The sequence below is a fragment of the Canis lupus genome, chromosome 4 (assembly GCF_048164855.1).
Source record: "Canis lupus baileyi chromosome 4, mCanLup2.hap1, whole genome shotgun sequence".
Lineage (NCBI taxonomy): Eukaryota > Metazoa > Chordata > Mammalia > Carnivora > Canidae > Canis > Canis lupus.
The window spans coordinates 54099256-54124152 of NC_132841.1; the positions used below are offsets into that span (position 1 = coordinate 54099256).

A 24897-nucleotide genomic window follows, 5' to 3' on the forward strand; every position below is an offset into this window, starting at 1 on the left:
TTATGAGTCTCATACATGCAAAATAAACTAAAAACCTGAGTCTAACTACATGGGATTGGAGGTAGAAGAGAGGGGAGATAGTTATAGAACATGTCTGCAAAATACTGAAAAAGAGAAAATTTAAAGATTTCTTTCACAGTGGTATTGCCTCATATACCAAGCACCCACCCATAGCTAAGGAACACCTCTCTCCCCACTCTCTCTGTCGCTTTCAATCTCTCTGTATGTATATATACGTAAAATATGTGTGTATATATGTTTTAATATATGTACATTATGCATGTGTACATATATGTAAAATATATTTGCATAAAATGATATAAATATGTGATTAAAATATTAACTGCCTCTCCAATATTTTTGCTATTGTGACTATTAAGGGGGGCAAGGGAAGAGAGAAGTATTACCAAGCCTCTAACTGAACTGTGATGCTCTGACAGACTATTCTGGTAGCTTCAATTTATGAATCACTGAGAATCCTGTAGTTAGTTGGCTGCAACCATTTAAAAATAAAACTAAAGAAATAAATTCATTTTTGTCAACTTGGAAGTGCTGTCTAATCCTTGTTTTCTTATGATATACACTGACTTTAAATCTCACACATTCTCAAAGGAGTTCAGATTAGTATCTATCCATTAAGAAAAAAATCCTATAGAATATTCAAGTGCATATTGAGAATACCAGCTACATCTTCAAATCTTTCTGCTTTATTATTAAAACTCTGGTAATGTTGTGGGCATAAAGATCCCAAAGTATCAAAGAAATGCCTATTTATTTGAGGCTATAGAATGGGTTTGATATTAGTGACTCTTTAGGTTCTGAATTAGGTACTGAACTTTGAAGCTTGTAACAATCATTTAAGTCTTGTGTGATCATATTTGAGATTGCCTTCACATAATTTATTAAAGGACACAATTGTCACAAGGAAATTACAGAACCTTATTTTTGTAAATGACACGGTAGTATTTTTGGGAGCTGTAGAAATACATTGGCCTATTTGTCTTTACATTAAGTGGACCTAGAGAATCATGTTTTAATTTTAAGGCCCCCTTCTTTTAATTCTAAGAAAAAAAACTTACTGTTTTTTTTTTTCTTTCATCTTGCAACTAAAATGTCCCTTCTTTTGGCCAGTCTTACCTAACCCTTATCATTTATTATATACTACTCTGTATTTTGGTGTGCCTATCTTATTCTCCTGAACTATAAATTAGTTGAGTACTCATTCATTTATTTCTATATTCCAAGTATTTAGCACATGCCTCAACTCCTACCAAGTGTCAAAAACAACAACAACAACAACAACAACAACAAAAAACCTGGCAAACAGTTTCTGAGCTGTGATTAAATGGAAATCAGGTCATAACCCTTGTCATAACTATATGTAGAGGAAGAACATGTCTGCACATTAGCTGATGAAGAATTCTTTTATAAAGGCCATTTGGGTTCTTGCTCTTCTGTGGTTCCTTCCAAGATTTTAGTGATATCTAGAGGAACAGAGTTGGTTATCTGTGTTCAGTGGTCTATGTAACTTTCTCCCATTTTTTACATTTCCCATGGCATATGTCTGGGAAATAAGATTTCACAGTCTATTTCCTATTCTTGTAGGATCAGAATCTTACAGGGAAGCTTCACAGTTGAAAAGAATCCTTACAGCAAGGTAGGCATTCAGAGATAGCTTTTGTTCTTACAGAAAATACATATGCAAAACTAAATGGCCTATTTCCTGTCTCAGATCATGCACCGCTTCAGATCAGGGATTTTTCCATTTGTCTTTATATACAGACACCAGGAAAAAGAAATAATGAACAAGTGAACATTTAATATATTCAGATTGTGAATTTCAGATTGTGAATTTATTAAAATCCAGTTTCTATTCTAAAGTAGTTTTTCTTATTTCAAGAGATATTCATAGTGCCTGGTAGATGTTTTCAGTAGAGTCTTGAATCTAGAGCAACATGTCATTATTTCAGAATTGTCCTGCAGGGACAGTCAACAAACTGCCCAAGTTGGATGTTGGGCTCAGACCTTGCTAAACACTCATTATTTGTCTAGAGAGAAGCAACTCTCTTTTGTGATTTTCAACTTAACCCTGGATTATTTACAAACATCTTAAGCAAACACTGTGAATACAGTAACTATAGTAACTCTGAAAAGGAAAGCAGTGAACCACAACTCAAACTCTAGCAGAGAGGAAGCTACCACTCTTTGAGCTGAGGGTTGAGATTTTCTAGGAAGATGTGTTGAAGGCCTAAAATTAGCTTCTCGTTAACAAGCAAACAAAAAACTAGAGAACAAACAAAAGCCCTTTAATAGCCAAAAGAGACATTGGAAGAAACAAGTTATCCCAACAGAGAAGGTCTCTGAAATAGATGTTATTTTCCATTTTCCATAGTTTGTTTTTTTGGGTAAGTGAAGGACATGGATGGATTTAAATTTTGCTCGTTCATTGCAGAAGATGGTTTATGTATAAATAACCTGTAGTCTTTTAACTAAATTCGCTTCCCATTGAGAAGTAAGACCAAGAAAATCTGGGTATAGAACATTATTTAAAAAAAAACAAAAAACAAAAAAACACCTCTTATTACAAACATTCCAACCTAACTGCATTGGGAGTTTTAAAGATCCATTAATTCATGTCTCAACCAACAACTTTTCTGTTAAACATCTTTTTTTTTTAATACATATTTTCTAGATCTGTAAGGCATTCATGTGATTACACCCTTTTTTTTTTTTAAATTTTTATTTATTTATTTATGATAGTCACACACACAGAGAGAGAGAGGCAGAGACACAGGCAGAGGGAGAAGCAGGCTCCATGCACCGGGAGCCTGATGTGGGATTCGATCCCGGGTCTCCAGGATCGCGCCCTGGGCCAAAGGCAGGCGCCAAACCGCTGCGCCACCCAGGGATCCCTGATTACACCCTTTTAAGCAGATCTTACATAAAATATTTTAGGTCTATGATGTTAATTCTTTAGTTTTGACAAATATACCATGGCTATGTAAAATGTTACCATCAGAAATACCAGGTCAAGTGTATGGGGGAATAATTGGTATGATTGCAATTCTTCTTTTAATCTAAAATTATTTTAAAATAAAAGGTAAAATAATGTCAGGGGATTAGCTGTTTGGAGCCTCAAGTGACCTAGCTTTTTACTGACATCAGGGCTCCAGGATTAGCTTAAGACCTCATAGTGTATTGGCTGTAGTCTTCTGTCTCCAAGCTCGATATTCTCCCACCTCTGTCTACTGCTACTGACGAGTGAACTACTTCTGCTTCACCTAAGCAGCTCACTCAGTGCTACCTGCTGGCACAAATCCAGGGATCTCCCTAAATTTATTCTACTTTCCTAAGACTAGAAGATACATGGGCACAAATGTGCTAGAACAGTAAAACTGATCTAACTGTAAAGCCAGAGGCTAGAAGACCTAGTCACCAGGTTCATTACCTATTTATTCAATATCCAAGGTCAATACCATTTAATTGCACAGAATAAAATGTGACACCATGAGTTGACAAATGTGAACCGTCCACAGATGCACTGATCTGGGATAATGTATCAACTATGTTTGATTACCCTTCAATTGGTGGGAGATCCTCCACAAAGTGCCATTAAAATAAAAAAATCGTAAGGATAAAGGGGCTAATTATCACAGTCTGACTCAGTTCAGGCTATCAACCATCAACTTGCTAGGGGCAAAGACAAAGTCAGTTGTAGAATTATGTATTACAGTGTTTTTATGGTTCCTATAAGAAAATTTTATTTCTAGTTTCTATAGAAAATACCTACATCTTTAGAATAAACAATGGAAATGCAGCAACGACCAGTGGTCCTTATTTTGTTGCACTCAGACTTAGGAGATTCACTTGTAAATTTTGGAGATTCAGCTTTTTTTAGGGCAAGGTCCTGGGGATTTCCATAGGGTCTACAGAAGAACATCATTATGGCTATAGAGTAATATGAGCAAATCATCTATTCTTATTTTTTCTTAACATGGATATCTAAAGTGGGCTGAGCGGTTGCTTGGAGAGTTGTCTTTTTGTTTGTTTGATGTGGGCTGGGTTTGGTTTTATCCACAGATTTACTTTTCTGTTTATTTTTTAAAAAGATTTTATTTATTTGACAGAGAGAAAAAAAGCACAAGCAGGGGGAGTGGGAGAAGGAGAAGCAGACTCCCTACTGAGCAGGGAGCCGATTTGGAACTTTATTCCAGGACCCTAGGATCATGAAACTGAGCTGAAGGCAGATGCTTAACTAACTGAGCCACCTAGGGGCCTCTAGTTTTCTGTTTAAAGCAAAGTTAGCCTAAATTCTTGACTCTTAAACTTTCCTGGTCTTCTAGGTAATGGAGAGCTTGCTCCATGGGGTGGGAGGTAACTGTATTATTTTTAGAGGTCAGTTTATTTCATTTTTAATTTATTAGTATTTTTTAAAATTTATTTTTAAAAATCATTTATTTTAGAGAGTGGGGAGGTGGAGGAACAGATGTAGAGGAACAAACAGACTCCTTGCTGAGTGCCCTCAATGTGGGGCTGGATTTCACGACCCTGGGATCATGACCTGAGTTCAAATCAAGCATTGGACGTTTAAACTACTGGGCCACCCAGGAGCCCCTAGGTCAGCTTCTTTTAGAGAGCATTTTTCTTTGGACTAATCAGGACTAACTACTGATTAGTTGTATTACAAAGAACCCTGCTCCCAAGGAGGTCTGTGAAAGGGAAGAGAACCAGGCCACATATTAGCTTGTCTCAAAAGGGCTCTCACATCATACATACGAGGATTCACCACAATCTCAGAGAATAAGCTTGCTCTTGGAGTCCTAAAATACAGGTTTCCTTTGGTGGAATTGCTGAAAAGATTCCAGCTTTAGTGCCTATTATGAAATAAAGGATCTAGCTGACAGAGTGGCAGGTAACTTCTGGCAGGTAGTAGCCCTGAGATGGAAGCAGCTGTTCTAGGGAAAAGTAAAGCTTTGCAATGTGGCATATAATGTGAAAACTATAGCCCACTGTATATGGGATTTTGATAAGAAAATGCTCTCTTTTTCCACCAATTAGCATCTTCTTTTAGCCCTATTTATTTCCCTATGTTTATAAAGACTTACAGGCTTAGCAAGAATGTCAGGGGCTTCATAATGAGGTGATAATCGTCCCCATTTACTGAGCGTGTGCTTCTGTTTAGGGAAACACAAACTCCAACATAGCTGTTGCTGTTTCAGCAAGACACAGATCTCGGGGCCGCGTCTCAGAAGAGTAGATACAGCTTGTGTAATACAAACACATTTGCTAATGTTTGATGTCTGCTATTAAACATTCAATGTTATTTATGATGATTTATGATTGGTTTTAGTTAAAAGAACTACAAGAAATGAAGAAAGCCATTATTCACTGAGTTCTTCATGGCTCTGAGCGAGGTAGGGAAGCTAAAGGGACTCCATTATAGAGTGGCTCCATCTCTGCTAGGCCCCATTTCTGAATAAGTCAAAGCAGCTAACTTCTCACTTCAAGGGGGAAGCTAGAAAGTTAATCATTGAGTTTTGTCCTAGGTTCCAAACACCTAAGAACTCCTAAGAAGAGCCAGATCCCAAACATTTCCCAGGACATTAGCTTCCAACAAACCTCAGCTGACACTGGCATCAATGCTCCCTATATTGTGGAGTAACACCTGTTATTTACCTGACACTTGCCTTTGATCAGAACCTGCTCTGGATTCCTGGGGGAACACATACCCTAGACCCCTTTCCAATATTAGCCCCCAACCCCAAGTCATGTAGAAACTCATTCTCTTTCCTTTCTGAGTCTCTCCCAGACACCCTGTTTGCTATTTTATGTTGCTCATGCTATTCAGTAAATTATGATTTCCCTCTCCTGGCTTACATTTGATTTCTATCCTGCATAAAGCCAAGGACCCTCTTAGCTAGTCTTGCAGGAGCCCTCACTGGGTCCCAGTCTGCCTGCATCATAAGTATATAGCAAAAAAATAGTTATATTAGTGTCAACATACCATTTTTTTAAATGTATCTCCTTTTTGGAACCAAGGATGGTCCTTTGGTGGCTGGAGTAGTTTTTAGGCCTGTTTGTCTGTATGTATCTATTGTTCTTTTTTGTTTTCCTTAGTTGTTGGTACTAAATATACAGCATCTCAGAGTCCTTTTCTGCTAAAGGCAGTACAATTAGGGATATTTGAAGATTAACACCAGTACATGGAATATCCACAGAAAGTAGCTCTAGTACCTTAATGCTTCAACTGATAGAGAGCTTGTTATATACAAACAAAAATCTGTATAGTATTTAGACTTTAGTTTCTTGTTTGTACCACTTTTCTTTGGACTGATCAGTACCAATTACTGACTAGTTTTGTAACTGCTTAGGTTTTTGGTACCACAAAATACAGGAGGAAACAAACGCTGTGAATGAGTGAATCCCAAATCTCATAATTACAAGGCTGGCAATCTCCTCCTCCAGACCCCCAATCTTCTTAAGTTCTCTGAGAAAATTTTCTCTTGGATGTAGCTTATCTTCGCATTCTTTCTAATCTCTCCAAGTTTGTATATTCATGTTGTGATGCCTATTACATTCCATACACTCAAAATGAATCATCAGTCAGTTGCTCAGACAAAGGAAATAGCCACTAATCAATGCAAACCATAGTCAGAAGTTTACCTTAGTTCCTTGAAGGGGTCTGCCCTGACATTAGGTGTCTCTATAGATTTAGGGAACACTGTGCCCTCCGCTCCTGTAAACAAAAGAAAAAAGTAAACAGAGGTTGGAGACTTTGGACATGTCACCTGGAGGCACAATCAACACAATGAGGGGAGCTAAATGTAGTGAATCCTTCATACAACCCAAAGCACGGATTTTGCCAGCGGCTTTAGCTCCATGATAGGGGAGCACTAAATCAACTCAGGCAAACAGCCTTTGAAAAAACAAGGAAATTCTTTTGAAAGTGTTCTTGATGAGATCAGAGTGAGGCCATGAGGCAAATACTATGTCGACTTCTTAAAAAAAAAAAAAAAAGAAAAAAAAGAGAAGAAGATGCCTAAGAAATGGCACAGTTTAACTTGTGTCTCTCTTCAACTATTAATAGTCATCCAACTGGAAATGTTTTGAAAAACAGCAGCTGAAGCCTCTTATTGCAGCGCAGAGCACAAATCACAGAACACATCCAACATCGAGGTAGTGGGTGGATGGTGGAGAACACCGTTACACTGTGAGGTGTCCATCTAATGAAATTAAGCAAACAATTTTTCAGTAAATAAAATTCTACACTATTATCTTGAAAAGTTAAACAGAACACTACGAAAGATGATTTGAAGTTCACTGCTTTTACACTTTGAGTATTAACATTGATCCCCAGCCCAATCTAGACATTTAGCTCTTGACTTTGCAATAAGCTTTTATCTTTACAACTTGTCATCACCAGCTGAACCTTCCCAGCCATAAAGATGGTGATTATCTGATTGGTCTGCTCCCAGAGTGTTTTCAAATCATTTAAGCCTCAGTTTATCAAAGACAATTGCACTGGATATTAGTTTTTCAATTAAACTTAGCTAGGCAGTATCCTGTACTTTGAAGTAAAGGTGTTTATTTTTATACCTTATTTGGTGTATTTCTTTGATGCAACAAAAAGGGGCAGAGTAGTATCCTGTAATCAGGTTTGAATTTCTGGAATCCCCTTGCATTGTTAAAATGTCTAGAAATCCTCCATTAACCACTGTTATACCAAATCCAGATTTATCCTCGCATACTGATGAGTCTAGTGAAATGAACCTGTGTAGTAACTACAAAAGTATTTAATCTTTTGGGGGGAAGTATTTAATCTTTCTGATATGAGTAATAGACTACTGCAAATAAAATCAGAAAATAATGCCTCAACTTGACATTATATGTAGTCATTTAAAAGAATATCCTGGTGAATGATAACTATTAATCTAAGTTAACATTATCATTGATATCATTATGTCTACTTCATATGCACTAGCTCAATTATCCCTCGCAACAACCCTACAGACAGTTGCAGTATGCAGAGACATTTGGTGTAGGGACATTTAAGATCTTTTTCTGCATGTAGGTACTTCTACCTTTCAAGACCCCAAACCACATCATTTCAAATGGATCAAAATGTATCCATAGTTTCCATTAAACGCAACTTTTTGATGTAAATTTCCTAAGAATGTTGTTTCATTATACATAAATTATTTTGCCCTTGTGATTTAAGCTTTATTGTCTTTTTATAAATGTGGTGGTTAATTTATGTGTCAGCTTCACTTGGATCATAAGGTACCCAGATATTGGGCTAAACATGATTTCTGGGTGTGTCTGTAGGGTGTTTCCAGATGAAAGAGGCACGTGAATGAGTGGATACAGCAGAGCAATCCATCCTCCCCAGTGCTGGTGGGCATTAGCCAATTCTGTTGAGGGCCTGAACAGAACAAAAAGGTGGAGGAAGGAATAATTAGGCCCTTTATGCCTAACTGCTTGAGCTGGGATATCAATCTTTTCCTGCCCTCAGCATACCTTTTTCTCAAGCCTGCAGACCCAGACTGGAATCTACACCATTGACTCCACTGGTTCTTAGTGAGCCTTAGGACTCACTCTGATTTATGCCACCAGCCTTCCTGGGTCTCCACCTTACAGACAGCAGGTCATGGGACTTCTTAGCTTCTATAATGACATGAGCCAATTTCTTATAATGAATCTCTTCCTCCATGTATAACCATATTGGTTCTGTTTCTGAAGAACTCTGATACAATAACTGAATAAGATTGGGTTGGATTCTAGACTATAATGTAGCATTTGTTACCCATATATTAAATTTGGTTTGGCAGAGCATGCATTCCACATCTCCAACATTTCTGTGATCCTTTGAGGAAGACCTAGATCAAAGTTACTGTGGAGGATGCCTAGTGGGTAAAACAGGCTGGTAGAAGTCACAGGATGATGAGCAACACATTGGGATGTGGTTCTAAAGTGTCTGTGACTCAAGAGCATGGACTAAGCTACCACATCTCAGTACTATCCCAAACCTGTTACTAAACAGCTCCCATTTGTCACTACTGCAGTTAACATGGGCTTCCTTTGAGATTCTTTTCCTTTCTATTTCTTAGAAATGCTTAGTTCTTACCCTTTGGAACCTGTCTTTTTTTTTTTTATTTATTTTAATGATGAAAAGGAACACATATACCTGATTAAAGCTAGAATGGTTATTTCTGTTTATTTACATTTTATACATTCTTGAGTCCCAGCTCATATCTCCCCTTCCTCTACTAAGAATTCTATGAAAACTGCAAGAGAAAGAGCATTATTACCTCTTATAAAATTAGCCTTAATTGTGTGACTTCCCCATATGACAATTAGTACTACTCATAGACAACCTTCATTATCTGAACCGGTATTAAAATGTTGTGAAGCTTTATGTTTTACTGATACCTCCTGCACCCTTCTATCATTTTATAAGGCCTCTGAAGCCAAAGAATACCTATTTCATAAATTTCAATTATGCAAAATATATACATACCTAAGGATATATGTTGCATTTATTCAGTCGAATTGTCCAAGAATGAGGAGTGGCATTTTTTTTTATGCAAAATGAACCTCAGAAGCCTGCACACCATTTTATTTATTCCATCCATACTTTTGCTGAGCCTGTTTTCCCCATTTGTCAGATACACTAACAAAAGTTCACTTGCTAACATCTGGCTGCACTGAGCTCAAGAAGGAATCACCCTACTGCAGCTGGTGGTCCCTAGCCTGGCCATCCTTTTAAAGCAATTCCAAGATGGATAAAGGAAGGTTACATAAAGTCATCCAATACATTGCACTGTATGTTTGTGGAAGGACCATGGTCTCTGAATAACTGAGCTTGGGTCCTCAGCTTTCTCAGATCTACAGTCCTATTTGCTGGGTGCCTTGGAGGCATGTGCCTTGTTCTCTAACCTATCTCCATTGCCTAGCACAGTGTAGGTTCTCAATAAATATCTGTAATACAACTATAACACTAATGTAGCACTGAGCACACACTACCTGGGATTTTTATTTACCTTACTGACATTTTCCCCATCTCTTCAATAAGACCCTAAGCTCTATGTGAGCAGAGGTAAGGTCACAGACAGAATACAAACATTGAATTTTAGGTTCTGAAGACTTCTACTAGACTCATTTCTAGTTGGTACTACCACTTCTATGGGAGTGCTAATTTACTGTTATAAAATTCCTTATGTATTACATGACTAATTTAATAAATGTCCAAAATCCAACATATTTAACTGTACCTCTTAAGATAAAAGATCTATGTTAATAAAAGGATATTATTTGGGCTAAATACAAATATCTCTTTAAAGTAAAATGAGATCAAGCCTTGTAGTGTCTTCCCCAGACCAAGAAAACTAATCAACAAGACAAGTGGGGCTAAAAAAACATGTGGCTCATGGTCACATGACTGCTAGAGTTGAGATTCAGATGCAGGCATCTAACTCCAGGACCCATTTGCAGCCATCATACCCTAGTGCCTTATTTTCTGAATGCCCAGACAATGTGGCACCTGCAAGATGGCAAGCCAGCAAAACCAAGAGGGCTGGGCTCTCATAGGTAGAGGATGTAGGAATGGGACAGGTTCTGGATGTGTGATGAAAGTGAAGGGCAAGACACTCAGGCTCCCTTAGCTCCCACTGTCCAACCAGGTGCCCTCTGATTTTGTTTTTGATGGACTTTGCTACAGGGGCCCATATGTGCCAGCCATGCTAGAAAATAAACCCATAGATATGACCTCTCAGGGGAATGTACCACAATTTCTCATGATCTGAGTGTCCTTGGGCATGAAACCCAATCTCTAAGATGCTCAGTTTCCTTCTTAGAAAAGAAGGGATATTAATAGTAACTTCATCTCCTAGGGGTCTTGGGAGATTGAATGAGATCTCTGGTACATAGCAATCAGCAAATCATAGTCGATTAAATACTTCTAGTAGTACTAAAATATTTGTGAATCCTATTCTTTCCTCCTCTTACCTTTATGACTCTTAAAAAAATAACATTTTTAAAGCACTTACTATGAAGTACAAACTATTGAAACTATTTTAAAGTTGATCATCAGAATACCCTATGAGGTAGGGATGTGCATATCTGTTGTTATGGATGTGGAATCTGAGACTCAGGGAAGTCAGGAAATTTTCCTATGGTTGAGTGGTGGAGACAGGGAGTCAGAATTTGAACTCTCTGCTCTGGAACCAGTGCCTGTGACCACTACTCTAGACCTCTTTCAGCAGATCAAATCACTCCCTACTTGCTCATCTCTTTATGAAATATGAACAAATATCAATGTTTATACCCTCAAGTAACTTGCCAAATCTCCCATCACCGCTCTTTTAAAACCAATTCTCATGCACAATGAGAGGAGATATTAATACTTTCAAAAACACCATTTCTTTCCAAGTCCTATCAGGCTTCTGATTTTCACACCATTTTTCACTTTCTCAGAAGCTGCAGAGTGGACAAACATTCATCAGGATGAATTCTCCCATCCTATCCCCTATCCACTCTTAGATAATAAATTACTCTCAATTTTATTATTTCAAAAAGGTTTCTATTAAAGTCATACCTAGTGATTCCTTCTTTTGACACAATATAATTTACTGGCAATAAATGTTCATAAACAGTTTGAGTGAAAAATCCATAAAGCCATTTCAGCTTTATTTTAAGTTCCATTAATGTCCCTCAAAAATGATTTTGTCAATGTGTTTCCATTAGCTGGTTCTCTGCCCAATAACTTAATTCCACACAATCAATTAGGAACTTATAAAGCATGTGACAGGATCTATCTAAAGTGTTTTGAATCACCATAAAGATCAGCTCAATGGCTCTTTTTTCCTTGTAATACAGGTAGGGGGTAAACTTGTCAAAAAATTTCAAATGCACTCCATTGCCATGGTAACAAAAAGCCAGCTTCTCCTCTATGGAAAGTGTCCTCAACTTTGGTGACTTTCCCTTCAAATTGTCCTGGGTGTGAAGACACCTGAGTTCTAGTCCTATCTCTATCATCTCATGCAAATCAGAATTCTTCTCTGACCCTTAACTTTCTCAACTGTAAAATAAGGGATAGGATGAGAAGAATCAGGGCTAACCTGTTTTCCTCTCAAATCAAAAATTTCATCGGGTAACAATCTAAACAGTTGATTGTCTTGAGCCACCTCCATTTCCTACCAGAAAAAAAGAGTAACCCTGAAATATATATTAAAATAAAGAAAAAAAATCCTAAAAATTTTCTCAGTGTTTAAGGAAGAAACAAGTAAAAGCAAACAGACTTTTGTCCAATTCAAGCTGCATTTAAATGGAAGAACTATTCACCAGAAAATAAACCTCACAGGTAAAATGGTCGATGGAAAAATTTATTATAAATGAAACTAATTGAAAAAACAAAAACCTGGTTCATAACTCTTGAAGACTTCAAAAATTGGGGAAAATTCAGTTTTATAAAAAATAACAAACGCTAAAGTGCCTATAGCTGTATATGTTAAATACAGCCATGAACCAAATCCTGAAAGGCAGATTCACATCTGTAAAATGTGCTACAAGAAAACTGGACTGAAAGAAGCATTAGACATAAAGGAAGAAATACTATGCTAGAAGTTATGAATAGTGGCTGGAGCCAGAAAAATAGATGATGAATAAAATCTTTGTTGTACATGGAGAACTGATTTTTCAGATGATAATTTCTAGAAAAACTTTCAAAAAGGTCAGAAATGGCTTAAGTGTGCTATTTAGAACATTGATTAAGGAATTAAGCTAGCTTAATGGAGTTTGCTCTGGAAAGTTCTCTCTTGATGTACATTCATTAACGTTGGCATAATTATGATTAATGCTTTGTATTAGTGAACACAGACTAAAACTCATCTTTGGGCTTAAATATTGGGGCCAAAATATTCAACAAGTTCAAAATGCAGAGTTAAAATATCTAATCACCATTGTCTGAAGTCAAAACATTTTAAGTGTTCTAACTCCATGTTGCTTGGGTAGATATAACCTGAATGACAACCCGTAACAACAACCACATTTTACTTGGTAAGGATATATTTTAATACCAATATTAGATTAAAAAATAGACAAAGGATTTTAATCTAAAATGGTGATAAGACACTTAAGAATGATTTGATTTCTTAAAATATCAGAGAACTGAAAAACCAAAGACCTGATTTTTAGTGCTGATTTTCTATGAGCTTATTATGTGACTTTGGCACAATTTGCCCTCTGGTCTTATTTCTCCATTTGTTATACAAAATGGGGGTGGAGATTAAACAATCTATAAGGCTGCTGCCAGCCCTGCAGTTTTACAATCCACCAGATAACCTGGTTGGATAAACCCCAGGGACTAGGAGAAGAGCATGATAAGTTTGATAAACCCAACATTCAATTTATTTAATAAATATGTTTTATGCAGGAGGCTCTAGAAGTGAGCCAGAGAGACATGGAGTCCATAGACTAGAAGAGTGCAGTGTACTCTAGTAGTGTATATTATTAGTTTAAATAACTATTTATTAAATAATTTTGCAAATAAAAATACATAATAGTTACAAATAGTGATAAAGACTTGAAAGGAAAATAAAAAAGGTCTTTGCAATACAACTTAGGGTCATATCCTGGCATGGCAAGTAAGTTTCCCTGAGAGAGTAAAGTTTTGTTATTTATTAAGCGATTAGGAATGAACTAGTTAAGAGAGGGAAGTGGCAGTAGATAAGATAATGTAAAGACATCAGGGTTGGGAAGTTAAAGTTAATAAAGATCAGTCTGGCTAGACCATATTTGCAAGGGGTGAGCAGCATAGGAGGAGGTTGGAGAGGTGAGTTAACCCAGGTAATTCAGAAACTTGTAGGTCATGGTGAAGGTTTTAAGCAGGAATCTGGCTTGATCAGAGTGGTCTTTTTTAAAGATCACTGTGGCAGCATGTTATGGTCTGCATGTTTGTATCCTCCTAAAATCATATGCTGAAAGTCTAATCATCATTGGAATGCCACCATGCTGGCTCCTTGATCTCAGGCTCCCAGCCCCCAGAATCGTGAAAAATTCCTATTGATTAAGCCATCCAGTCTATGGTAGCCTGTTGTAAAAGCAGAAGCTGGCTGCAACGTTGTTATCATGGAAAAGACACTTGAGGAGGGCAAGGATAGATGAGATGGGACAGTGAGAGGGATAGTGGTAGGCTGGACTAAAGAACTGGCAGTACAGATGAAGAAATGTGGATGGGTTTAGGAGATACTTAAGTGGAAAGCCAATGGGATCTGATGAGGTGCTGGATAAGAAGAACGATGGGTACCAGAGGGCTCATGGGAAGAGCTGAAATGGATGGTCAAAGCCAAGTGATTAATACTCAAAGTCAGTGGTACCCATGGCAACCTTATACACCTCCAATGAAATCCAGCTTTTTTCATATTTGATATTTTAATTGCAATTGAAATTGCCTTTATTTAATAAAAACTGCTTCTCTGAATCCAACATTTTTCTTATGAGGGTATAGTGACAAAGAAACTTTAAATCTCCCAAAGTATTTATTAGCAAGAAATATTTTAAAAATTTTGAATAATGTAGTAAATTCTTGAATAATGAAGACTGTCCCCTGTGCAAGATAATTTTCTAGTGACTCTAAAGTTTTAGCTAAACACATATACATATATCCTTTTGTTATAAGCTTTCTAAGTACACGAGATACGGTTTTTGCCTAAGTCCAGGCTAGAGAACATAGTTACATGTTAATATTTAAATATCCTTTAATTTCTGAGGCCTATTTTCCTGAAACGCAATCTCTATAGCATGTTATCCATGGTATTATAAGAGTGTATCGTGGGAGCACTCATCACAAGAAATCCCTCAGAAATGGTGGTTTCTGTTTATTTCATAACACGAATTATTGGCTTTCTCCTAATTATAATGTGCAGTGAAAAATTCTTAAGATTTTTATTTATTTATTCATGAGAGACACAGAGAAAAAGAGAGAGAGAGACAGAGACAGAGACACAGGCAGAGAGAGAAGTAGGCTCCATGCAGGGAACTCGATCCTGGGACTCCAGACCACCCCCTGCGCTGAAGGCAGGCACTCAACCATTGAGCCACCCAGCATCCCGAAAAATTCTTTTTAAGGAAGTGAGTTGGGTTATATCTAATCTGGGATTTAAAATGAGCTGAGTAATCAGTGAGGTTGCAGAGTTTCCACAAATTTCAAGGTTACATATTTTGAAGGTAGCTATCAGCTTCTGAAAACCTTCCCAAAATAAGCAACAGACATGTGAGACAGTAATTTTGAGTGGAAGAAATCACTTGAAGTAATTTAATCCCCTTGTGTTTCCCTGGCTGCTGGTGGCATTTAATAAATTCCTAATGCAAAAAATCTGTAGTCATTATAAGTCATTTCCAGGATACATAACAAATATTTTCTTTTTAGGAATTAGGGCAGATCTCCTGATCAAAAAAAGTACAGATAATTAATTCATTTAACCACTATTTATGGAGGGCCTACTGCATAAATGGTTTTGTGGGAAAAACAGATTCAGACTTTTTCTCTTTATGGACTCAGAAATAAAAATTTCAAAAAAATATATACAATATTTAGCCATTTTAAGTGTTGTAACATTCACTGTCTATAAACATTGAACAATTATCTACTATGTACCTGGCACGGTACTAAGGCAATACCGAGTATGAAGATCTGATCTCTGCTCTTACGTACTTTTAGTGGCTAGACAGACAGATGCTAGAGGACATATTTAAACTGATTTTTGTAATGACAATTACTGTAAATCATGTATTCTCAATGGGGGCGATGTAGCCCCCAAGTGTACAAAAATTGGTACTTAAAGGCACTAGAAATCTTTCTCTGAGTACAAAGTACAGACATACATGCAATACATACGATGACATACAGTGTATCTGTGATAGTAAAGTTGCATGGCAGAAAAGGGATTAGAAAAAAAAGAAGTCTGAAATGATTCCTTAAAAGAGTGATACTGAAAAAAATGGTTGAGAAACACTATTGTAAATGCTCTGAGTAGGAGAGAGAGCTGCTAGAGCTCTGAGCAGGCATCTTGCCCAAGCATGGAGGACCCTGAGAACTTCTCTGGGGAAATGACAGGCAGTTGAGATTTGACAATGGAGCAGGGGTTAGTCCAGCAGTGATGGTTTGGATGGAGCCAGGTGGAGAGAGGGCGCCAGGGAGGAGGAGGCATGTGAAAGCCCTGACACAAGAGCTGGCTTGCTGCTTTTAAAGAGATGTGTGTAGCTGGAGTAGAAAGACCAAGACTGGCATAAGATAAGGTTGGGGAGGTAGCTAGGGGCAAGGTCATGTAGGAATATTCAAGCCATGGCAAAATTTGAGAATTTTGTACTAATGGGAAAAAGAAATCATTGAAAGGATATAGACAGGAGAATGACTGTGCTCAGATATGTGTTTTTTAAAAATACTATGGTGGCAGATACCGTGGCTTGACTGCCCTAATTTTAAGCACAGTGCATCCTCCCTTGCATTTGCCTACCATAGAGGCTGGAAATCCAAACAGCTGAACTTCTCAGACTCCCTTTGCAGCATTAAGATACTGTGTGATACAGCCTTGGCCAGTGAAATGTAGGTACAAGTGTCTGGGGAGATATTTTCTTCACAAATAAGAAAAGCAAAGCCTAACAAGAAGGCTTTTTTTGTTCTTTACTATTCCTTTTCTGAAATACAGAAGCAATGCTTTGAGGCACAGCAGCCCTGTGTGACCACGAGAGCAAAAGCCATGTTGCTGAAGGTGTGCAAGGAAGAAGGTTGAAGGAATCTGATTCCTTCAGGACACTCTGCTCTATTGTGAGCCCTGGAGACCATGCCTCTGGAATTATTATCACATAATAAAAATAAACCCCTGACCTGTTTAAGACACTGTTCGTGGGTTTGTCTGTTATTTCCAACCAAATCTGATTCCCATACTTAGAGGATTGGACTACACTCTGTAAAGTGCAGAACAGGGGATTGAGAGCAAATGCATGCAGATCAGAGGACTATATCAGTAGCCAGGTAAGAAATTATGGTGCCCTAAACTAATTAATTTGTAATGTGAGAAATGGCAAGACTGAACATGAGAACTAGTGAGGAGGTAGAGTTGAAAGAAGTTAGTGGTGAGTATGGTATGAGGGGTGAGGGTAAGACATGTTCAGGTTTGGGGGCAGAGCATATATTCAATTTGGTCATGTTGGATTTAAGGTATCAATGGATTTAAGGTTCCAATGTTCATGTAGGCAACTGGATACACAAGTAAACAGTACTCAAGGCAGAGTATATAGACTTTTTGGAATACAGATGATTATGGAAACCAGCAGAATGAATGATATGATCCAAGATATGGTGAAAGGGATATAGAAAGAGAGCCACAGTCAGAAAGAGAACCACAGTCCGAATTTTAAAGGATTCCAACATTTCAAGTTGGGCATGGGAACATCAACTATCAAGGAAAGGGAAACTGTAAAGAAATGGCTAGAGAGGTAGGAAGGAGACCAGGAATGGGGTAACACCAGAAGCCAAGGGAAAAAAGTCCTTCAGAAAAGTAGAAGGAGTAACCTATGTTCACTGGTGCCTAAGAGTAGGAGAGGGGTTAAAATGCCCATGAAATTTAACAACACAGAGGTCACTTGTACCATTCTTGGAGCCATTCTACAAAGAACTGGACGCAGATTCTTGTGGGCAGGGGTAAGATGGAAGGGAAGAAATAGTTACATGCAAGAGCTACTATTTTTTCACAGAAGAACTACATAGTAAGACAGCTGAATATTAGATAGTGGATCAGAGTTTAAAGATCTAGCTCTGGTTAGTAACCAGACTTTTACAGGAATACCATTCTGCTCTATGGCACAGGCTTTGCAGAGGCACATGTGCTCAGTTACCTGGATGTAGGTACGCATAATGTGAATATTTGGGTTCATGTAGAGTGGGGACTTTAGTAGACATGTACACTGAATAAAGTGTACCAAGTTCAGGGTGTACAGGAAGACTATGAAGAGGAATACGATGTTGGACAAATTATTTAGCTTTTTTCTAGCCTCAATTCCCAGCTTTGTGGAATGCGGATAGTAACAGTACATTATTATGTATATATACCTATGTAGTATGGAATGGGGATAATAGTACTACATATATACTATAATATATATGTTAATGTATATATTATATAACATAATATATATAGTGTTACGTGTGCCTCATACATCAAAATGCTCACTAAATAATAAATATTTATTACAATAGATGACATTGAGGACAACAAGAGAGGATAAGGCCAGAAAGACAGAAGAATATTATTAAATAATTTGAATGGTAACCATGGAGAAGAACAAAGTAAGTCGTGCTCCCTTTCAAATACTCTAACAATTTAACTGGCCATACTGCCAAGGTGTACATTTTACATATTTTGGTAGAATGTGAAACTGCAGAGCAATTTAAAGATTCACATAGGAAAATATTCTGGCAAGATATGAAGAGACAAGTAGTTTAATTAAACAAACTCTACTCTTGAAACCAATAGACCAGAACTCATGCTCGGTGTATCATTAAGCCCAAACTGGGAAAAAAAATAAAAGGAATCATCCAAGCAGCAAGCAACCTCATTTCAGTTTCTTATGACTACACTATTTTTGATAGTAAATAAAACCACACAGTAAAACAAATAACTTCAACTCATTGGGTTTGTGTCACAGAGATGGGATGCTGGAACAGGCAGCCTTTAAGTTAGGAGGGTATATGAACACTGGAGCACAACAACAAGCTGAGAAGGCTGCTCAGCAAGAATGAGGAGCTGGGTGTGAGAGAGATGCCGTGTTCCCAAAGATGACACACTGTGTGTGTCCCACGAATGAGATGAATGTGGCACCCCACCCACATTCCCTCCAGGTCTTTGTAGGACGGGTGGCCAGAATCAGGTCAACAGTGCAGGGAGATGGGGGATGGAGTGGATATGAGCTGTGCAATGATGTTAAGGACAGCACTGATTTTGCCTGGCCCTCCACCTGGGAGTGAGTATAAAATTGGAGCCCTGAATATAGGCAAGATCTTCCCTTCCTTAGGCAACATCTCGACTTCCAAGTGTCTTTCCCAGTGTGAGAGCAATCAGGACTCTTGAGACTCCATGGATGCTGGTGAGATCTAAGAAAACAACACATACATGATTTTAAGGGCTTCCTGGTCATTGAAAAACAAGTGGAACACTCTGTTCCTGTAGCCAAGTAGATGGGGGGGCGATGCTTTCCTATGGAGAAGGAAATTGAAACATTAATTGAAGACCATGGAGAAACATGGTCTAAAAAATAATTGGACAAACTTATAAAGTCATTTACAGGGGATGAAGATGATGAGGACTTGAAAAGTGAGGGCCAGCATGTTGAAATCGTAATAAAAGAGGTGGATGTCTCAATGCTCTAAAACACTTGAATGCTTTAATTTCAGAATACAATCTTATTGTGAAAGCAAGCTTCAAAATAGGCATACTTTACAGGTGACTTACAGGGTAATTTTGATTGAATGATTTTTATCTTATCCCTAGTATGGTCAGCATGTCATTTATCAACATCTGTTTTCCCCTGCCAACAAAATATTGTTACTCTTAGGGAAGCAAAGTACCCAGTTATATATTTACTTTCCCAGACTCCCTTGAAGCTAGGGGTGGCCTTTATGACATGGTTTTGTCTAATGACTTGTACATAGAAGGCTACTGGGGAGAGGCATCCAGTGAGCTATCTTTGTTTTATTTTAATTATTTTTATTTTTTAATTTTTATTTATTTACGATAGTCACACACACACACACACACACACACACAGAGAGAGAGAGAGGCAGAGACATAGGCAGAGGGAGAAGCAGGCTCCATGCACTGGGAACCCGACGTGGGATTCGATCCCGGGTCTCCAGGATCGTGCCCTGAGCCAAAGGCAGGCACTCAACTGCTGCGCCACCCAGGGATCCCGCTACCTTTGTTTTAATAGGAAGGTACAGATGTCGTTGGTTCCATCCTTTTTCTGATTATCAACATAATCTGGAGCTATGAGAGCCATCTTCCAACCATGAGACAAAGGCCAAGAGGATTTCAGATATGTTGACCCAGACACCACTAAACCACCAGCAATGGTCTATTACTGGACTTCTTTTTATTTTTTAAAGATTTTATTTATTTGAGAGAGAGAGAGAGGGAATGAACAGCGGGGAGGGGCAGAGGGAGGAGGAGAAACAGGCTCCCCACTGAGCAGAGAGCCAGAAGCAAGGCTTGAATCCAGGACTCCAGGATCATGACCTGAGCTGATGACAGATGTTTAACTGATTGAGCCACCCAGGTGTCCCTCATTGGGTTATTCATTTGAGCCACCTTATGAGAATTCTGTTGCTCAGCCTTGCCTAAGGTATGATATCATTCCACCCAAGGTCTGGAAGAGATAAGCGAATTGACCCTTTACGAAGGCCATAATCTTCACCTAGAACTTTTTTGCCATAAGCCAAATTTTTGAAAGTTGGAAAGCACTCTTCCTATACCTGTACCTTCCTATGATTCTGAAGTGCTTTTTTTTTTTTTAAAGATTTTATATATTTATTTGAGAGAAAGAGAGAGAGAGCAGAGAGAGAGAGAGAGAAGCAAACTCCCCACTTTGGATGTGGGGCTCTATCCTAGGACCCTGAGATCATGACCTGAACCAAACGCAATGCTTAACTGGCTGAGTCACCCAGGTGCCCCCTGAAGAACCTTTTAATCGACTGCGGAGTGGGGTTGGGTTTCCTGTTCCATCTTCTCAGCCAGAAAGTCCTTTTTTTCCTTTTTAGTGCATCAACTTCTTTAAGGCCCAGCTCCAATGCCTCCTCATAATGAAAATTTCCCTGGTTCTCTCTCAGTTATCGCTAATTGTTCCTTCTTCTGTGTTTTCTGTAATGCACAGCTGATATGCTGGACGAGCCATCATTCTATCTTGTGAGATGGTTCGATGAGTGTCTGTTACCTTCACCATAATGTAAGGACCATGTCATTGGAGCCTTTGTTCTTTTCTAGACAAGGAGCACAGACTTAGATGTTTTGAATTCAATTTCACTTAGGCAGGAAAAGCTGTGTAATGAAGCCAAAACTTCCAGAGGGGAGAGGTCTGAGCTGGTCAGTATGAGCTAACACCACTGTGATAGGCTGATACATCTTTGTCCAGGAAAGTAAATGCTTAAGGCTCTGGCTCTGTGGTCTCAGTGGTAGAGTCTCCCTTCTTTCTAGCAGCTCTCTTGTAACCTCTCCAATTTATCCAGCCAGTGCAACTTCCCTAAACCCAAGTGTCCCAGGACTCCTGCCTGGTTTACAATCACTGATAAGTTCCTTTTTCATACCACAAAAGCCCAACATTTTACCATGGCATGATCAGGCTTAGCCTGCCTCCTTATCTTTGTCTGTGCCTTGATAAATTTTTAAAATATTGATTTGTGTTTATTCTTCCCATATTTTTATCTCTCCTCCACTTGAAGCAGATAGCCAGGCCCTCTGCCTATCTCTGATGTTTGTTTGTTTCCATAAAGTAAAATGTACTATTTGTAGCACATAGTTCTGTAAGTTTTGATAAATATATGCAGTCATGTATCTACCACCATAAGCAAACACAGCACAATTTTATCACACTGGAAGTTTGCTTCCCCTGTGCTGCTCTTCTCTAGTCAATCTCTCCCTCAAGTCCTTACTCTTGGCTCCCACTGTTTTCAGGCCCTACAATGGTGCTTTTTCCAGAATGTCATGTAAATGGAATCACTCAGTACAAATTTTGGGGTTTGGCTTCTTTCACTTAGCAAAATGCATTTAAGTTGCATGATGGAAGGTTTTCAGTGGACCAAAAGCAGAGCTGCATTAAATCAACAGCTATTCCTGCCCTTGGCAAAGACCTACTCCTAGTGGAGAGTGTGCTGGCTACCCTCCCAGGGAGGGGAAAGAGAAGAGTGCTTTGGAGGGAAGCCAAAAGGAGGGGCAGATTTTGCCTCTGATTTAGAATAATTGCATGATGTAAGGTCTTTTGAGGACCAGAGTTTTCCTTAGGGAGGTGACAAACTCTCAGAGGGCACAGCTATGTCATGCCCCTGGAAGGCAGGACCCTTGGCACAGGAGTCTACAGCCTCAGCAGAGATTCCTGGGCCCTCTCCATGGCATGCAAGTTGAGAGCTGACATATTTTCAATGACCACATAGGCTGGAAAAGATAAGGATAGCAGAAATGATCTTAATGGACCAAGATCGGATAGGCTTGCTCATATTTTCTTGACACTAACTATATGTGCTTTCTGGATCTTGGGTAACCCAGTCATGATGGAGACAGAATTTCCTACCAGACTATTGTGGGAGTTCCATGTCACATTAAGGGAATAAAAGTCATTTCATTAGCTGATATCTATTTTTTTTTTAATTTTTTTTAATTTATTTATGATAGTCACAGAGAGAGAGAGAGAGAGAGAGAGAGAGAGAGGCAGAGACACAGGCAGAGGGAGAAGCAGGCTCCATGCACCGGGAGCCTGATGTGGGATTCGATCCCGGGTCTCCAGGATCGCGCCCTGGGCCAAAGGCAGGCGCCAAACCGCTGCGCCACCCAGGGATCCCATTAGCTGATATCTATTAAGTGCTTACTATTTGTCAGGCATTTTTCTAAGTACCTCACATGGATTAACTCATTTAATTCTCATCGAACCCATGTGAGGCATACGCTATTATTATCTCCCTGTTTTCAGACGACAAGACTGAAACACAGAAAGGTCTCAGAGAGTGATTGTGGAAACCAGGATTGGAACTTTGGCAAATCTAGCTGCAGAGTATATCCTTAACTTCTTACTGAATGTGTCATTTCTTCTATCATGAGTTTGCGAACTGAGTCATATTCTCAAAATCTCTTCCTCCAGGAAAAAACCACCAAGGAATAGTGATGGTTGGATATAGCTAATTCTCTGCTGAGGGGTTGTCTAGGTGGTCCTGTTTGAACTGCCACCTGTCCACACAAGACCAAGCAGATTCTAGCTTGAAAATTGAAACCAAGCAGCCCAGAGGACAGTTGCAGTGAGTGACAGGTACTAACTGGCCACTAACAACTCACACTTAACTGACAATGATGCTATATGCTTTAACAGAGACAATCCTTCCCTTCCATCTTGATGACAACCCTATGGTTGAGAAATATAAGGCTTAGGATGCTAAGTAATAAATTACCCACTGTTACAAAACTAATTACTAATAGGACTGTGGAGAAACTAGACAAATTAATCCCCTGGCTTCCATTTTTAACCTTCAAATAGAAATGTAGGGCTGGCAGCCATGTTGAAAGGTATGCAAGAAAGACCATCTCCATGTGAAAATGTGAGTGAGCAGAGCAGAGATAAAAGAGGTCACATGGCCTGTGAGGTGCAGGGGCAACACCTGCATTCTGGGAGCTTCCCTGACACAGATCTCAGAACACTTGACTGAATGTAGATCTGCAGCATGAAGTGAGGTCTGCCTCTTTGAAGAGAAAATACCACTCAGGAGGCAGTTCTTCACTTGTGAATGGTGGCTCAGACATTCCAGTTCACCTACTTTGCTACATTAAATCCAAGCGACGGCATCTGTAACAATCTTACTGCCCTTTGGCTTCAATGGTTTGTAACAGGCATCAAACCCTGACCAGGTACTCAAGCAGGGTTAGGCAATGGAGCTATGGAGAAAAGACAAGAGGAATAAAAAAAATGGAAGTTTCATTTTCATCTGTGCCCTTTGTCATTGCAGATCATTAAGACTTTAGCAAGAAATAAAGTCTAAAGGAAGAATTTCAAGAGATGTTCCACCTGCACATGAATCTAGGGAAAAAGGTTGAACGGGGACAATGTCTTTGTCTATTTAACATTCCCTCATTCTCATTTCAGTAGTAGAATAATTATTTGTTTTGGGTCAATCTACCAGGGATGTGATCACATGTTCCTCCCTACACATCCCACAAACACACAGAAGGGAATGTGACCTAGGGTGGCCAATCAGACTATCTGATTCTCTAGAAAGAGTGTTTGCTCCAAGAATATGCTACCCAAGCAGGGATGATCACTTCTCTTCCCCCAGTGACATCCCTGGCTGTCTGGACAAGGTGTTCCCATCTCTCCCTTGCAATACTGTCTGCTAAGGAGCAGCCCGAAGAAACTCTGTGTCTGGAATGAGATATTAAAAGCACCAGAGCTGGCCCTATCTGGAATTTTCAATGATGTGAGTGAGCAAGTTCCCTTTTTCCCTTCTTTTTTTTTTCTTTAAAAAAAAAATACTTTCCTTAACCCTGATTAATTTTGCTTTCTGTCACATATAATTGGAAGCACCCTAAGTAATGCATTCTTTTCCTCTTGGGTGAAGAAGTCGATGTCATGACTTTCTATACCATGCCACATCACTAAAGCAAGAAGAACTGCTCTCTGGAGCCTACAAACAAGTCTGTCTTTTGCGAGAGATCATTATTCCTATATGACTTCACTTCAAACACCTGCTCAATATGAAATGGAAATCCACAGGGCAACAGAAGCCAGTCAATTTTCACTATCAGACAAGAGTTGTGAAAGCAAATGCGCTCAAGTGGCCTTCTGGGCTGAATTGGTGTAAGACAGCTTTGAGGGCATTTAGCATCTCTCTCTTTCTCTCTGTTTAACAATACAGGGGTAAGCACATTTTGTGAGCCTTTTGTAGTTTTTTCCTCTATTTCTGTAAACAGTGCCGTTGTCACACAGGAAAAACAACAACAATGGTGTCCATGAGGTCTGAATTATTCAGGACCAAAGAGTATGTTCTTAAATGTTGAACTGATTATCTTTTAGAGAAAAGAAAAAAAGCAAGTGTCAAAACCAAAATCTGCAGAGCTTTATAGCTCGGTTTGGGTGTTTGCTAAGTGTATCTTG

General features: G+C 38.8%; 1 protein-coding gene across 3 annotated transcripts in view; it reads right to left on the bottom strand.

The window, feature by feature from the left end:
* The window catches only part of SGCD (sarcoglycan delta), a 553266-nt gene that overhangs the window by 87874 nt on the left and 440495 nt on the right, over positions 1–24897 (bottom strand). For all 3 annotated transcript variants that reach the window (XM_072824383.1, XM_072824384.1, XM_072824382.1), the window contains exon 6: positions 6664–6736. In XM_072824383.1, the coding sequence (XP_072680484.1) occupies positions 6664–6736 (73 nt within the window). The remainder of the gene's footprint in view (positions 1–6663; positions 6737–24897) is intronic.